General features: G+C 46.8%; 1 protein-coding gene across 1 annotated transcript in view; it reads right to left on the reverse strand.

Annotated features, from left to right (window-relative positions):
• LOC149437405 (protein GOLM2-like) overlaps positions 1-17682 on the reverse strand; it is a gene marked incomplete at its 5' end in the record, with an annotated part of 41066 nt that overhangs the window by 20128 nt on the left and 3256 nt on the right. The window contains 6 exons of the mRNA XM_089660951.1: positions 3427-3561; positions 10349-10444; positions 10518-10613; positions 13351-13474; positions 15884-15968; positions 16053-16155. Coding sequence (XP_089517077.1) covers positions 3427-3561; positions 10349-10444; positions 10518-10613; positions 13351-13474; positions 15884-15968; positions 16053-16155 — 639 coding nt within the window. The remainder of the gene's footprint in view (positions 1-3426; positions 3562-10348; positions 10445-10517; positions 10614-13350; positions 13475-15883; positions 15969-16052; positions 16156-17682) is intronic.

Raw genomic sequence — 17682 nt, forward strand, 5'->3', positions numbered from 1 at the left:
TTCAAGCGCATGCGGGGTGCCATCAGGATTCATGGTACCCCCACACGTAGGAGCAGCGTTGCGATTTTATTGCGGCTGCGGGAAGGCATGCGATTAAACGCTATACCACATCCCGCATTACTGTGAACCTAGATTTACAATGGGTGACGAGGAACAAAAAAGGTCTAAATTTCATTTTACAACAAAAAGGAAATACAAATACAATTTTGGTTGGACCAACTTTTTAAAAAAGGGGAATAAACTCAAAAGTTATTACATTGCAATTTGCTAATGTGGTGGCTGCATTGGTTTTTGTTTTTTTTAACTAGGCTTTCATTTGTTAGAGGGTTTTTTTTTTTTTTTTTTTTGGTAGGTGATCGGCACAGCAAATCAGCAATGTTTGGACAGAGTGTCAGAGGTCATGTAGCCTCATAGGACAGTGAGAATGAAAAATTCCTCCAATATTAACCAGTGCTGTGCTGGACACTGAGTCACAAGACTGCTATATACTGCTGGTGAGAAAAGGGATTTAGCAGTTTAGATTTACTAAAATATTTGCAATTGCATTTTCTGTGTAATGTGGGGGGGGCCCGGGGACAGCGGAGACAGTGAACGCGGGGGGCCCGGGGACAGCGGAGACAGTGAATGCGGGGTCCGGGGACAGTGAATGCGGGGTCCGGGGAGAGCGGAGACAGTGAATGCGGGGTCCGGGGAGAGCGGAGACAGTGAATGCGGGGTCCGGGGAGAGCGGAGACAGTGAATGCGGGGTCCGGGGAGAGCGGATACAGTGAATGCGGGGTCCGGGGAGAGCGGATACAGTGAATGCGGGGTCCGGGGAGAGCGGATACAGTGAATGCGGGGTCCGGGGAGAGCGGATACAGTGAATGCGGGGTCCGGGGAGAGCGGATACAGTGAATGCAGAGCCTACTTTAAAAAAGTAAAAGGTATAAGCCAAAAGAAAAAAAAAAAAAAAAGAAAAAAAAAAAAAAGGAAAATGGAGCCACCACATTAAATTTTTGTTTTTTTCGGGTTTAAAACCATCCTGAAACATTAATATTGGTTACAGCTATATCTGTGAGGCAAGCTAGAAATTTCGGTGGAAAAAGAATTAAAATTTTTTATAATCACTTGTAACTACCAAATCCAGCCAGCAGGTGGTAATGTAGAGCTATCAGGATCCTTCTTTGTCTACCTCTTGGGTTTTCCCCTTTCTCTCGCCCCGGCGAGGCTGCGCCCTTTTTGTACACAGCGTACATCGGAAAACGTACAATATTATTCATCGCACTATAACCTGGCCTAATATGCTAACAAAGGTAACAGCGGCTGTAACATTCAGACACCTTGTGGTGCCAACATGCCTCTGTGTTGGTCTTCAAAATGAACCCTGTGACCCCCTGAACGCGGATCCTAGGCCCCATTTTGTACAGGAAGTCTCAATATCTCGTGAATACAAGATTAAAAAGGCACATTCCATCTTTTTTTTTTTTTAACAAAAAGGTGGAATATAAAAATCAAAAGAGGCCTATGAGACGAAGCACCCCACAATTCAGATGTAGGGAGGGAAGGGGAGGACTGGGGATAAGGGGCTGCAGAATGATACCATTTTTTTTCCCCCAACCTATAAAATGGCAGAAATTGTCAGAAAGGTGGAACCGGCCTTTAACCCCTTCAATACCGGGCACTTACACCCCCCTTCCTGCCCAGGCCAATTTTCAGCTTTAACCCCCGGGGGTCACACCTATGTGGCCGTGCGGGCCGCGTTTTGCTCGGGCACGAGAGCCCATTCATTTGAATGGACTCCCGCGCCCCGGGACACTCAGGGAAGAAGTCCCGGCACTTCTTTGGAAAACGCAGCCGAGGTTCCCGGTACGGTTGCGTTTCCCAGTGCGGGCGGTGAGCCATTAGAACTAATACACCCGCCTGCGGGTCCGCATTTTTGTGCGGGTCCGCAGCGGCACCACCCGCACAGATGTGAACCTAGGGTCAGTGTTGTCACACTGTGAATGACAACTGCGCGGTTATGCAACACTGTACCCAGATAAAATTTTTATATTTTTTTTCACACAAAATAGAGCTTTCTTTAGGTGGTGTATACTTGCCGCTGGGCGTTTTATTTTTTGCTAAACAAAAAAAAACACCTGAAACTTTTGAGAAAAAAAAAAAAAAAAAACCCACACACAACACTGCACTTTGCTTCATTTGTTATAAAATGTTGCAAATAAATAACATTTCTTCATAAATTTAGATCAAAAATGTATTCTTATACATTTCTTTGGTGATAATTTTTTTTTTTTCAAACGTTTCCATAATTTTTTTTATTCAATTTTCTCTTTTTTTACCGTTTTGTTTTTCAGCACACTGACTAAAGCAATACAACGTTGCCATAGTAACTTTGAACTACTCTGGGCAAGTGATCAGGATTTTTTTTTTTTTTTTTTTTTTTAACACATGACAATTGCCAATACCGATGTATTTCATTGATATTTGCAATCATTGTTACTGAATGAAACGGATTCATTCAATCTTTCGTTGTGATGAGCTGTGATTGGGCGAAGCTGATCACATGATACAGATGGGCTGTGATTGGCCCCGTCTGTATCATGTCACTGCCTTTGACCAGTCACAGCTAACATAATTGTATAGAATGGATGGTGTGACGGTAAGCCATCCATTGTATACAATCGACATCTAATCTGCTGTGATTGGTCACAGCGGTCACATGACACCGGCAATGGGCCGGTGTAGTGATAGGTCATCGGCTGTGTCCCGTGGACTCAGCCAATGACGCTTCGCGGCTCGTTTTGACAGGACGTCATAATGCCCAGTCACAACGGCGAGTGTCCTGCCCGGCCGTCAGTCTGCTATATGCCGGGTGGGAAGGTGGTAACCGCTTCCCCGCCGCCCTATAGCACAAATACTGCTACAGGGCGGCAGGGCTGCGCAAAATCAAATCCCTTTCGGCTCTTGCAAAAGGCCAGACCATAATGACAAACGTGCTTCTTCCACGAGTTAATGATCGCAAAGCCTGCCTATGTTACACTACATCCACACATTGATGAATAGTCTCACAACCCTCTGATGGAGGGAACTGGAGGGCCATTCACTGGGGGAGAAAATGTTTCACCTATTATTTGCAATAGTCTACAAACACATCCAATAGAGAAAGTTGTATTTTCACCAACACCGGTTGGTTGGTTCCACAAGTCTGTTCCTAATTAGTTCAAAAACTAAGGCTGGCCATACACTAAACAATTTTCTTGAGATTTTTGCTTTCGGATTTACCAAAAATCATAATAAGTCAAAAGTAAAAAACACTTTCAATTGTATCCAATCAGGCGGGCCCTTGGACTACATAGCTGAAGGTAAATCTAAAAGAAATTGGGCAGAAAATTGTATAGTGTGTTGCCAGCCTCAACAATTATTCATAATGAGACAAGTTAGCCTTACTTTGCTTTAAGTTTGGAAAGATCATAGACTTGGGCTCCTTGGGGATCGATTTCCCAGGTATCTGACCCAAGTGCAGGGCGTTGTCTTCTAATGGAGCATCCGGCTCCCTATTGGCACCAGGAGGAAGGTATTTCACTAGAGAAAAGGAGAAAGAACATTGTAAGAGCTCACGAGCCGGGCCCACCTAATCCTCCTGTATGGAATTCTTTGAGAACGGTCTCCTTTTACGTGATAAAGCACTGGGAAACCTGTCGGCACAATACAATATCAAGGAAAAAAAAAAACCAAAAAAAAAAAAAAAAACCAAAAAATTTACTCCAATTTTGCCACAAAAAAATGTATTCTGCTCCGTGTCTTTGCTAAAAAAAAAAAAGAAAAAAAATCCCAGTATCTATATGCCTTTTGTAAACGCTATAAATTTCATGTAAGCCAATTAATTTACACATGAAATTTATAGCGTTTACAAAAGGCATATAGATACTGGGATATTTTATTTTTACTAGTAAAAGGCGGCACCAATACAGTGATCAGTGATAATGAAAAGGACTGACACTACTAATGGCACTGGGCAAGAAGGGGTTAACATGAGGGGCGATCAAAGGGTTAACTGTGCGGTTTTACTATGGAGCGGTGTCTGTGCTTCACTAAGCACACTGCTTTGCATGGCTGTGCTATGCTCAGCCATGCAAAGCAGTGTGCCAGAGCTGACAGGGAGGAGAACTGTATTGTTTACCAACAGTTCTCCCCCCTCCCCGGCAGAGATCCTCGGCAATCACCGGGCGCCGGCGAGGTTTTCTTTTTTTTATTCAGATAGAGCAGGGAAGAATAAGAATCGGTCAGGTTTTAAATTTCTGCCTTTGAACCCCCCCCCCCCCCCCATTATGGATATTTTCCCTCACTTCCTGTCCCTGTGACACCCATATAAGAAAATCACAGGGACAGGTTATAGCATTTACAAATGGCAGTACATAGAGTATATACACTGGGTTGTTTTTTTTTTGTTTTTTAGATTTTTACTAGTAATAGCAGTGATCTGCGACTTATAGCGGGACTGCAGCAGGTATTGTGACACTGGGGGGGGGGGGGGGGGGGGGGGGGGAACTGACATCCCCAGTGACACCAATACACTGATCAGTACAAAAAAAAAAAAAAAAAAGAGCCCTGACAACCCCTTCCTGCCCAGTGCCATTAGTATTTACATAAGGGGCAATCAAAGGGTTAACTGTGTGCTGGGAGTGTATTACTAGGGGGCGGGGTCTGTGTGCTTCACTGTAATCACACTGTTCTGGATGGCTGTGCTGTTCAGTGTGCCTGAGCTGACAGGGAGGAGGACTGTTAGTAAACAAAACAGTCGTCCTCCTCCCCGTCGGTGATCCTTGGAAATCACTTGGCGCCGAAAACTAATTACCATTCGGGGACCCGGTGATTGACAGCCACGGCTGGTGGCGTGGGAAGGGCACACGCCCCCGCCACCCTCCAGGAAACGCACAATCACGTATATATGTATACACCCACACAAGATTATGCGCACCAGGGCCACCCTGGAGCGGCTAACTAATATATATATCTATATCTATCTATATCTATCTATATCTATCTATATCTATCTATATCTATCTCTATCTATCTCTATCTCTATCTATCTATCTCTATCTATCTCTATCTATCTCTATCTATCTCTATCTATCTCTATCTATCTCTATCTATCTCTATCTATCTCTATCTATCTCTATCTATCTCTATCTATCTCTATCTATCTATATCTCAGTTATGGATATTTTATACATAAAGTTTTGAATTCTAAATGCAAACAAAGCATTCTCTGACTGGACCAGGTGGAGAGCGTGACATCACTGCCCCACATTTCCAACTCCTCCAATCAGACAATGCTTTGCATTCACTGAAACATAGCTAAACAGTCTCTGGATGGTGCCCATGCCAAGCAGCTGACCACCTATGTTCACAATGCAACAGGGAAGCTGCTTGACAACGGGACCCAGAAGCAAGTGGGGATCACTGGAGTAGCTGTGTAGTGGGGTCTTCCTTTTCCATCAGCCAGGTATGGGATGTGTATTGTTACGATGGTCCAAACGTGACCGATATACCTATGCATACAATATTCATACCTAGAATTCATCATTAAATGTGTAAATGGAAGCTCAGATTGGGGGAGGAAGGGCAGGACTTGGGGCCAATCAGGTATCCTGCATTCACATGTGGTGAGAAGGAACATATGGACAGGAAGGGAGAGCAAAGGGATGGCCTTATGAGTATGTTGCTGCTCCTTCATGGTTCAGCCACAGGCTGGGATAGGGAGGTGCAATCTGTATGGCTGAAAGAGGAGCTGCAGTCACACCCCCCCCCCCCCCCCCAAAAAAAATAAATAAATAAAAAATAAACACACACACACTGGGGCTGCTGACTTTTAATAAAAGGATCCGGCAGTGTCCTCACCTGAGCCGATTCTCCTGACGCTGGGTAGTAAAATGGTTACATTTCAGGAAAGTAAACTGTATACCTATAATTCCTAGGACACCATCAATAAACTGAGGAGTGGGAGGGTTTTATATCAGGCTGGTCACTGTCTGCCAGTGTCCAAATCTTCCTGTAGGAGGCAGTATAAACCAAACTGCCTAAATCTTCAATGAACAAGAAAACCCATCCGTGACAACCGTACATCCCCATTTCTTATATGGGTGTCAAAGGGACAGGAAGTGAGGGAAAATATCCATAATGGGGCGGGGGGGTTCAAAGGCAGAAAGAAATGAAAACCTGATTCTTTTTCTTCCCTGCTCTATCCAAACAAGAAAAAAAAAAAAACTTCGCCGGCGCCCAGTGATTGCCGAGTATCTCCAATGGGGGGAGGGTTGGGGAGCACAGATACTAACAAAAAAACCAGTTCCTCAATGTCGGCTCCTGCGCTCTGCTTTGCATGGCTCTACACAGCACAGCCATGCAAAGCAGTGTGCTTGCAGTAAAAAACACAGATCATGTAAAACAGCACAGTTAACCCTTTGATTGCCCCAGATGTTAACCCTTTCCTGCCCAGTGCCATTAGTACAGTGCCAGTGCTTTTTATTAGCACTGATCACTGTATCGGTGTCACTGGGAATGTCAGTGACACCAAGTCAGTTCCCCCCCCAGTGTCAGAATGCCCGCTGCAGTCCTGCTATAAGTCGCTAATCGCCACCATTACTAGTAAAAATAAAAAAAAATCTCAGCACACACACACACCTGAGCAGATGTCTTGAAAGACGCACCTCAAGCCGGAATCAGACTTTAAAATCGTGCGACTTCACTGGCAGTCGCATGATTTCAAAGTAAAAAAAAACAAAAAAAAAAAAACGTACAATTTGTGTGCAAATTCTGAAGACTTTATTGCACCTTGTAAAGATTTTCAACAGTTCTTAGCGATTTCCATTATATTCTATGTATTTGAAAATCGCAATTAAAAAAACAGCAGAAAGAGTAATGCAAGAACTCTTAGAAACCGCGCTGCGGCAAATCGCAAATGTTAAGAGACCGACATTTACAAGATGCGATTTCAATTTGCAAATCACACCGATATGACCGGTCATCTCCAGAGCAGAGCTAAAAAATTTTCATGTCCTCTGATATGATGGTAGATTGGTGTCACTACAGTTCTCAAATTAACCATTTTATTTTGAATTAAAAAAAAAAAACAAAAAAAAAAAAAAAAAAAACACAAAAAAAAAAAAAAGGGGAGGATACTATACAGCAGACATGTACAGAATGAAAAATGAGTTTCATTTCAATTCATAATTTTGTTTAAAATTTGTTTTTGGAATTAAATTTTGTTTATTAGTTTCTTAATTCTATTCAATTTTCCACATTTGGTTGAATTAAAATAAATTCGAGCAAATCGAAAAGTATCTTATTCGAATTTGTTCCAATCAAAAATGTGAATTTCAGAAGACAGTTATGTTCCATTTTATTTTCTATTCGAATATATTTGATTCGAAATTCAGATTTTAGAAGATCTATATTCCATTTTATTCTATTGTTTTTTTTCAATTCTAAAGTCAAAATTTCAGAAGACAAGTCTAGTCTATTTTTTTTCTATTCTAACCCATCTTAAATTTGTTTTCTAATCTATTCTATGTCTCTATTTTTTCCTTTTCTATTCTTATTCTAGTGACTTTTCTTTTCGAAATTAAAATTTTGGAAGACCGCTATATATTCCATTTTATTCTATTCTAATCTTTTCTATGCCATTCTGTTCCATTTTAGTTGAAGTTCAAATTTCAGAAGACGATTATATTCTATTCTTTTTCTATGGCTTTCTATTCTGTTACTCCATTTTTTTTCTATTCTAGTATTCTTCGGAAGGCAACTATATTCTTTTTTTTTTTTTTTTTTGTTCTACAAAGTTTATTGAGAAAAATTCAAAACATATAAATTGTACAAAGTAATACAATGTGCCAAAGAGAAACGCGGTGAAACACCAATCGCATATGCCAAACAATAAGAAATACTCAGGTGAACAAAATGATAAAGCCATCTTGTGTCACCTGTAACAATGAAGTTGAACTAGGAAAAAAAACACGAGAACACAGCAAAAAAAAAAAAAAAAAGAAAAGGCAAACACTAATCATAACCACCACACAGCGTACAAAATATCACCAAATGGGCAGGATCATTTGTTTGCTCCCCCATATATCTTTTATCGTAGAGTAGCAGAGTAGGGGGGAAGGGGATAGAGCTAAAGGTGCTGGGCTTCTGGTGCAAGGAAGAAGTTGCGAAAATATAGAAAGCTCGGTGCTATCCATGAGGTGCAACAAAGGTACCACTCAAAGGTAGCCAACGCATAGGAAAATAACTACCGTATTTTTCGCTCCATAAGACGCACCTGACCATAAGACGCACCCCTAGGTTTTAGAGGCAGAAAACAGGAAAAAAAAATTCTGAATTAATGGACTGCAGACACAGTACAGGAGATGACCAGAGACTGCAGACATAGTAGAGGAGATGACCAGAGACTGCGGACACAGTACAGGAGATGACCAGAGACTGCGGACACAGTACAGGAGATGACCAGAGACTGCGGACACAGTACAGGAGATGACCAGAGACTGCGGACACAGTACAGGAGATGACCAGAGACTGCGGACACAGTACAGGAGATGACCAGAGACTGCGGACACAGTACAGGAGATGACCAGAGACTGCGGACACAGTACAGGAGATGACCAGAGACTGCGGACACAGTACAGGAGATGACCAGAGACTGCGGACACAGTACAGGAGATGACCAGAGACTGCGGACACAGTACAGGAGATGACCAGAGACTGCAGACACAGTACAGGAGATGACCAGAGACTGCAGACACAGTACAGGGATGACCAGAGACTGCGGACACAGTACAGGAGATGACCAGAGACTGCGGACACAGTACAGGAGATGACCAGAGACTGCGGACACAGTACAGGAGATGACCAGAGACTGCGGACACAGTACAGGAGATGACCAGAGACTGCGGACATAGCACAGGAGATGACCAGAGACTGCGGACAGTACAGGAGATGACCAGAGACTGCGGACAGTACAGGAGATGACCAGAGACTGCGGACACAGTACAGGAGATGACCAGAGACTGTGGACACAGTACAGGGGATGACCAGAGACTGTGGACACAGTACAGGGGATGACCAGAGACTGCGGACACAGCACAGGGGATGACCAGAGACTGCAGACAGTGCAGGGATGACCAGAGACTGCGGACAGTGCAGGGATGACCAGAGACTGCGGACAGTGCAGGGGATGACTGCTGACCTTTGGGGAGGGTGGGGAGCGGGTACCTGAATTTGACAGGTACCCGCTCCCACTTCCGCAGAGTTTTTTTTTTAATCTTACCTGTTCCTCTATCCAGCCACGCGCTGTCTTTCCACCTTCTGTAGTGTGGGCACTCGGACAGCCGGATTCCCAGTGCGCATGCGCGAGAAGCGCTGCGCTTTGTGATTGGTCCGGCGGCTTCTGGGATCTGTCATGTGTCCCAGGTACCGCCTTACCATTCACAAAGAGCACTGCTTCTTGCGCATGCGCACTTGGGACCCGGCTGTCACGCACACTACAGAAGCCGGGAAGACAGCGCGCCGCTGGATAGAGGAACAGGTAAGGTCCCACTGCAGAGCTGAGCGGCCGGCCCGGTATTCTGACACGGCGGCGGTGGAACTACCGGACCGGCCGCTCTATATTCGCTCCATAAGACGCACTGACATTTTCCCTCCTTTTTTGGGGGACAAGAAGTGCGTCTTATGGAGCGAAAAATACGGTATATTCTATGCTTTTATTTTTTATTCGAATTGAAATTTTGGAAGACCGTTATATTCTATTGCCTTATTGTATTTTCTATTCAATCTTATTCAATTTTTTAAAAAATTTTAATAGAAAAAAACGTTTGATTTTTCTTTCTATGCGCTTCATTTTCAATTCCTTTATTCTATTCTTGTTTTCGAATTTTGTGTTATTTCGGATTAAAATTCATTACCACTGTAATAATTCGGAAACATCCGAGTCTCCCGAACAAAAAAAAAAAATTTGAATTTTGATTCAGAATGAAACTAACTGCACAAATCTACTATACAGCCCCCCTTTACTTCCTTTTAGCTGTGTCCTATATTTGGGCGGTATCATTACAGCTCACCCACATGAATTGAGCTCAGGCGCCTGAGATGTCATTGCAGACAGTCAATCATAAGCGGTGAGGCATTCCCTGCCTTACAGACGCACATATACACACCCCATGTAGCTGCAGGACTGGTAATGCCGCCGCCGCGTATGATTGGCTGCCCGCAGTGACAGCTTCCCGACACGATAGGCCAGGCGGGTTTGAATTCGTGTCCCCAACATACCTGAGCACATTCCTGCTCCCTCGCTGAACATGGAACGGGCGCAGCGTACCTTGTGCATTCGTGATGGAATCCGGCTGCGAGGAAGGCTGCTTCTCAGACTCCCCGGCGTCATGTGGAAGAACGCCAATGTCCATCTTCTTCACAGCTATACAAGGAGAGATATGAGGCGTTAATGACAGCGAGAGCTCAGAGGTGGCAGATATTTCCCGTACACTCACCGGTTGGGACAAGGTTTGGTTTGGCCGGCTCACTGTCCTCTATTTCTGGCATTCCTGCATCACCGCCGCCTCCAACACCACCAACCTTTGCAGCCTCTACAGAAGAAGTTCGGAAATGTTAGTGGATTTAATTTATGCAAATTACTGTCTGTGCACCAAGTGTTACAGATATTACATCTATGCAGGAAAACAACAACACTGCCTCCTTTTTTAGCTGGCTCCTAGATTCAAAGCATACAGTGAAGGAAATGCGTATTTGCGTTTGAGTTAGGGACCTTAGATTGTACCCTCCTCAGGGGCGGGGACTGATGGGAATGTACAATACAGTGAAGGAAATGCGTATTTGCTCCCCTGCTGATGGTGAATGTTCGCCCCTCACACAGAAACGATCGGTCTAACAATGGAATGTTCGCCCCTCACACAGAAACGATCGGTCTAACAATGGAATGTTCGCCCCTCACACAGAAACGATCGGTCTAACAATGGAATGTTCGCCCCTCACACAGAAACGATCGGTCTAACAATGGAATGTTCGCCCCTCACACAGAAACGATCGGTCTAACAATGGAATGTTCGCCCCTCACACAGAAACGATCGGTCTAACAATGGAATGTTCGCCCCTCACACAGAAACGATCGGTCTAACAATGGAATGTTCGCCCCTCACACAGAAACGATCGGTCTAACAATGGAATGTTCGCCCCTCACACAGAAACGATCGGCCTAACAATGGAATGTTCGCCCCTCACACAGAAACGATCGGTCTAACAATGGAATGTTCGCCCCTCACACAGAAACGATCGGTCTAACAATGGAATGTTCGCCCCTCACACAGAAACGATCGGTCTAACAATGGAATGTTCGCCCCTCACACAGAAACGATCGGTCTAACAATGGAATGTTCGCCCCTCACACAGAAACGATCGGTCTAACAATGGAATGTTCGCCCCTCACACAGAAACGATCGGTCTAACAATGGAATGTTCGCCCCTCACACAGAAATGATCGGTCTAACAATGGAATGTTCGGTGTAACACTGAGAGACAGAATACAACAACAAATTCAGCAGAAATGCGTCTAACAAATGATGACGGATCTGCATGTTCATGAGGGAAAGAAGGATTTGATCCCCTATCATTCAGCAGGATTTCTGGCTACCAGGTGTCTTTCATACAGGTAACAAGCTGAGATTAGAAGCAGTCTCTTAAAGGGAGTGCTGCTAATCTCATTGTGTTACCTGTATAAAAGACACCTGTCCACAGGAGCCATCAAACCATCAGATTCCAAACTCTCCACCATGGCAAAGACCAAAGAGCTGTCCAAGGATGTCAGGGACAAGATGGTAGACCTACACAAGGCTGGACTGGGCTACCAAACTATGGCCAAGCAGCTTGGTGAGAAGGTGACAACAGTTGGTGCAATCATTCACAAATGGAAGAAACACAAAACAAGTGTCAGTCTCCCTAGGTCTGGTGCACCATGCAAGATCTCACCTCGTGGGGTGTCAATGATCATGAGAACAGTGAGGAATCATCCCAGAACTACACGTGAGGATCTTGTCAATGATCTCCAGGCAGCTGGGACCACAGTCACCAAGAAAACAATTGGTAACACACTACGCCGACAAGGACTGAAATCCTGCAGTGCCCGCACGGTCCCTCTGCTCAGGAAAGCACATGTCCAGGCCCGTCTGAAGTCTGCCACTGAACATCTGAATGATGCAGAGGAGGACTGGTGGGAAGTGTTGTGGTCAGATGAGACCAAAATCCAGCTCTTTGGCATCAACTCAACTCGCCGTGTTTGGAGGAGGAGGAATGCTGCCTATGACCCCAAGAACACCATCCCAACTGTGAAACATGGTGGTGGAAACATTCTGCTTTGGGGGTGTTTTTCTGCTAAGGGGACAGGACAACTGCACCGCATCAAAAGGACGATGGACGGGGCAATGTACCATCAAATCTTGGGTGAGAACCTTCTTCCCTCAGCCAGGGCATTGAAAATGGGTGGTGGATGGGTGTTCCAGCATGACAATGACCCAAAACACACGGCCAAGGCAACAAAGGAGCGGATCAAGAAGAAGCACATTAAGGTCCTGGAGTGGCCTAGCCAGTCTCCAGACCTTAAATCAGATTGAAAATCTGTGGAAGGAGCTGAAAGTTCGAGTTGCCAAACGTCAGCCACCAAACCTTAATGACTTGGAGAGGATCTGCCAAGAGGAGTGGGCCAAAATCCCTCCTGAGAAGTGTGCGAACCTGGGGGCCAACTCCAGGAAACGTCTGACCTCTGATTGCCAACAAGGGATTTGCCACCAAGTACTAAGTCATGTTTTGTGAAGGGGATCAAATCCTTCTTTCCCTCATGAACATGCAGATCAGTCATCATTTGTTAGACGCATTTCTGCTGAATTTGTTGTTGTATTCTGTCTCTCAGTGTTACACCGAACATTCCATTGTTAGACCGATCATTTCTGTGTGAGGGGCGAACATTCCATTGTTAGACCGATCATTTCTGTGTGAGGGGCGAACATTCCATTGTTAGACCGATCATTTCTGTGTGAGGGGCGACCATTCCATTGTTAGACCGATCATTTCTGTGTGAGGGGTGAACATTCAGCATCAGCCGGGGAGCAAATACGCATTTCCTTCACTGTATTCGTCACGCCCCGTGTTTGCACTTAACAGGAACAAGCAATTCCAGTAGAATAAACCTCATTATCGGTCATACAATATACTAGAACTGTAAATTAGTAATTCATATTTCCCAAACACATGCTTGCTGTAAGAAGCGCTCAGGAGAACGGCGACCAGCCATCACCCAGCGACCAAGAAGCTTACCTTTATCATAATGCACGCGGTTACTGGGGTCTTCTACACGTATGTCTTTCACTTCCGTGTCTGCGGGGTTCACCTTATCAGACCCACCTTCCGCTTCCCCAAGTTCAGTTTTGGGTGGCACCTCCTATACAAACAAGTAAAGCATTAATAAAAGCAGGAATAACGTCCCCCACTGTAGAATATGTGGTTTAGTGGTCAGCACTCCTGCCTTGCAGCACTGGGGTCCCCAATTCAAATCAGACCAAGCTGTCCAGAAAAAAGCGTCATTAAACAAATATGGAAATTTTTGTGGTTTTTTTGCGTATTATTAGTTTCTCTATCACTGTTCTACGTGTGCCGATGCTTAACCAGGATGACTGCATGTAGGAGGGGTCATTACCTCATTTATATGTGGGCCTGGTTTCTTTGGATAATATTTCATAGTTGTTATATTTATGTTCACTTTGTGAATTTAATAACTGGTCCCGTCTCACACACTGAGGGGGTCCCACCACTATTGCCAACAGTGCTTAGCATAGGCAGTGCTGCATATGGTTTAGTCACATGCTTGATTTTTTTTTTTTTTTAAAGCATTTTTTTTTTTTTTTTTAAATCGAATGCTTTACATTGTAGTGGAGAGATGTGGGATCTTATTGATCCAAAGATCTCTCCATAAAGAGGACCTGTCACTGCTTATTTCTATGACAAGGGATGTTTACATTCCTTGAGATGGGAATAAAAGGTGATCTATAAAAAAAAAAATAAAAAATTAGTGCCCCAAAAAGGCATACGTAGGTCCCACCTACATATGTAAAACGGAGTTCAAACCACACATGAGATATCGCAACTAACGTCAATTAGAGAACAATTCAAAAACAGAGGAGCCGGACACAGCGAACGCGGGGTGCGGGGAGAGCCGGACACAGCGAACGCGGGGTGCGGGGAGAGCCGGACACAGCGAACGCGGGGTGCGGGGAGAGCCGGACACAGCGAACGCGGGGTGCGGGGAGAGCCGGACACAGCGAACGCGGGGTGCGGGGAGAGCCGGACACAGCGAACGCGGGGTGCGGGGAGAGCCGGACACAGCGAACGCGGGGTGCGGGGAGAGCCGGACACAGCGAACGCGGGGTGCGGGGAGAGCCGGACACAGCGAACGCGGGGTGCGGGGAGAGCCGGACACAGCGAACGCGGGGTGCGGGGAGAGCCGGACACAGCGAACGCGGGGTGCGGGGAGAGCCGGACACAGCGAACGCGGGGTGCGGGGAGAGCCGGACACAGCGAACGCGGGGTGCGGGGAGAGCCGGACACAGCGAACGCGGGGTGCGGGGAGAGCCGGACACAGCGAACGCGGGGTGCGGGGAGAGCCGGACACAGCGAACGCGGGGTGCGGGGAGAGCCGGACACAGCGAACGCGGGGTGCGGGGAGAGCGGACACAGCGAACGCGGGGTGCGGGGAGAGCGGACACAGCGAACGCGGGGTGCGGGGAGAGCGGACACAGCGAACGCGGGGTGCGGGGAGAGCCGGACACAGCGAACGCGGGGTGCAGGGAGAGCCGGACACAGCGAACGCGGGGTGCGGGGAGAGCCGGACACAGCGAACGCGGGGTGCGGGGAGAGCGGACACAGCGAACGCGGGGTGCGGGGAGAGCGGACACAGCGAACGCGGGGTGCGGGGAGAGCGGACACAGCGAACGCGGGGTGCGGGGAGAGCGGACACAGCGAACGCGGGGTGCGGGGAGAGCGGACACAGCGAACGCGGGGTGCGGGGAGAGCGGACACAGCGAATGCGGGGTCCGGGGAGAGCGGATATAGTGAACGCGGGGTCCGGGGAGAGCAGATATAGAGAACGCGGGGTCCGGGGAGAGCGGATATAGAGAACGCGGGGTCCGGGGAGAGCGGATATAGAGAACGCGGGGTCCGGGGAGAGCGGATATAGAGAACGCGGGGTCCGGGGAGAGCAGATATAGAGAACGCGGGGTCCGGGGAGAGCAGATATAGAGAACGCGGGGTCCGGGGAGAGCAGATATAGAGAACGCGGGGTCCGGGGAGAGCAGATATAGTGAATGCGGGGTCCGGGGAGAGCGGATATAGTGAATGCGGGGTCCGGGGAGAGCGGATATAGTGAATGCGGGGTCCGGGGAGAGCGGATATAGTGAATGCGGGGTCCGGGGAGAGCAGATATAGTGAATGCGGGGTCCGGGGAGAGCAGATATAGTGAATGCGGGGTCCGGGGAGAGCGGATATAGTGAATGCGGGGTCCGGGGAGAGCGGATATAGTGAATGCGGGGTCCGGGGAGAGCGGATATAGTGAATGCGGGGTCCGGGGAGAGCGGATATAGTGAATGCGGGGTCCGGGGAGAGCAGATATAGTGAATGCGGGGTCCGGGGAGAGCAGATATAGTGAATGCGGGGTCCCGGGTTTCGTAACCCTTTTAGCTTTAGAACCACTTTACTTTTCCTGGCTTGATGTACACAATAAGAGGGAATCCCTCATTACTGGCGGGGGAAGCCCAGCACTGCAATACATGAACACATCGGGACATTTCAGGCTCACCTTATCTGTGCTCGGCGGCTGCAGCTTCTTCATGCTCTCTTCATATTCACGCTTCTGATCGGCCAGCTGTCTGGTACACTGTTGACTAAAGTGAACATCAGATTAGTGGATGCCGTGCAGCACATAGTGACCGCGCCGCATGCAAACAGCTCAAAGATTCAGTGCCCACCTCTCTTCCTTCTGCGATTTCTGGAGCAAGGTGTAATTGTTCTTGTACTCGTGCAGCTGATCCTCCTGTCGCAGGAATTCCTGACGTAGTTCGTTTAATTGCTCTGCAAAGAACAAATACAGACGACTTCAATGGTGGAGGCGAACACAGCTGAAAGTCGCAGTGGACGGTCACTCCGTGGTGCGCTTTAGGGATTCACCGACACCAAGGATATTTGTAGGCTCACTATAACTTGTGAAAAATGTGAAAACGATACTTTGCGGTGTGATATGTGTCAATCCAAAATGCAAGGAATAGCATGCGATTTGAATGGGAATGCTACTCCTGCCCAAATCGCATGCAGATTCCCCACTGCTGTGCACACCCAGGCTTCTCAGAGTTCACACCAGAAACCTCCCTGCACCCATCACATGCTGAGCAGACACAAGGGCGTATGGGGATGTATACAGTGCCTTGAAAAAAAGTATTCATACCCCTTAAAACTTTCCAGAACCGTCAATGTATCTATTGGGATTGGATGTGATGGACCGACACAAAGTGGATCATAATTGTGAAGTGGAAGGAAAACGAGAAATGGTTTCCAACATTTGTGACCAATAAATCTGTGAAATATGTGGCGGCATTTGTATTCGGCCCCCCGAGGTCCATACTTTGTAGGACCCCCTTTGGCTGCAATTCCAGCTGCAAGTCTTTTTGGGGATGTCTCTTTGCACATCTAGAGAGGGACATTTCTGTCCATTCTTCTTTGCAGAATCCCTCAAGCTGTCAGATTGGATGGAGAGCGTCTGGGAACAGCAATTTTCAGGTCTGGCCACAGATTCTCCATTGGATTTGGGTCTGGACTGTGACTGGGCCATTCTAACACATGAAGATGCTTTGATCTGAACCATTCCATTGTAGGTCTGGCTGGATGTTTCGGGTCGTTGTCCTGCTGGAAGGGGAACCTCCGCCCCGGTCTCAAGTCTTTTGCAGACTCCAACAGGTTTTCTTCTAAGATTGCCCTGTATTTGGCTCCATCCATCTTCCCATCAAGTCTGACCAGCTTCCCTGTCCCTGCTGAAGAAAAGCATCCCCACCACATGATGCTGCCACCACCATGTTTCACAGTGGGGATGGTGTGTTCAGGGGGATGGGCAGTGTTAGTTTTCCTCCACACATAGCGTTTTGCTTTTAGGCCAAAAAGTTCAATTTTGGTCTCTGTCCAGAGCCCCTTCTTCCACATGTTTGCTGTGTCCCCCACATGGCTTCTCACAAACTGCAAACAAGACTTCTTAAGGCTTTCCTCCAACAATGGCTTTCTTCTTGTCACTCTTCCATAAAGGCCAGACTTGGAGTGCAGGACTAATAGTTGTCCTGAGGACAGATTCTCCCACCTGAGCTGTGGATCTCTGCAGATCCTCCAGAGTTCCCATGGGCCTCTTGGCTGCGTCTCTGATGAATGCTCTCCTTGCCCGGCCTGTCAGTTGAGGTGGACGGCCATGTCTTGGTAGGTTGGCAGTTGTGCCGTACTATTCCATTTTCGGATGATGGATTGAACAGTGCTCCATGAGATGGTCAAAGCTTGGGAGATTTTTTTTTTTTTTTTTAATAACCCAACCCTGCATTAAACTTCTCCACAACTTTATCCCTG

Source organism: Staurois parvus, unplaced genomic scaffold (genome assembly GCF_062004578.1).
Source record: "Staurois parvus isolate SC_StPar_1 unplaced genomic scaffold, SC_StPar_1.0 ptg001295l, whole genome shotgun sequence".
In the NCBI taxonomy this organism is placed as follows: domain Eukaryota; kingdom Metazoa; phylum Chordata; class Amphibia; order Anura; family Ranidae; genus Staurois; species Staurois parvus.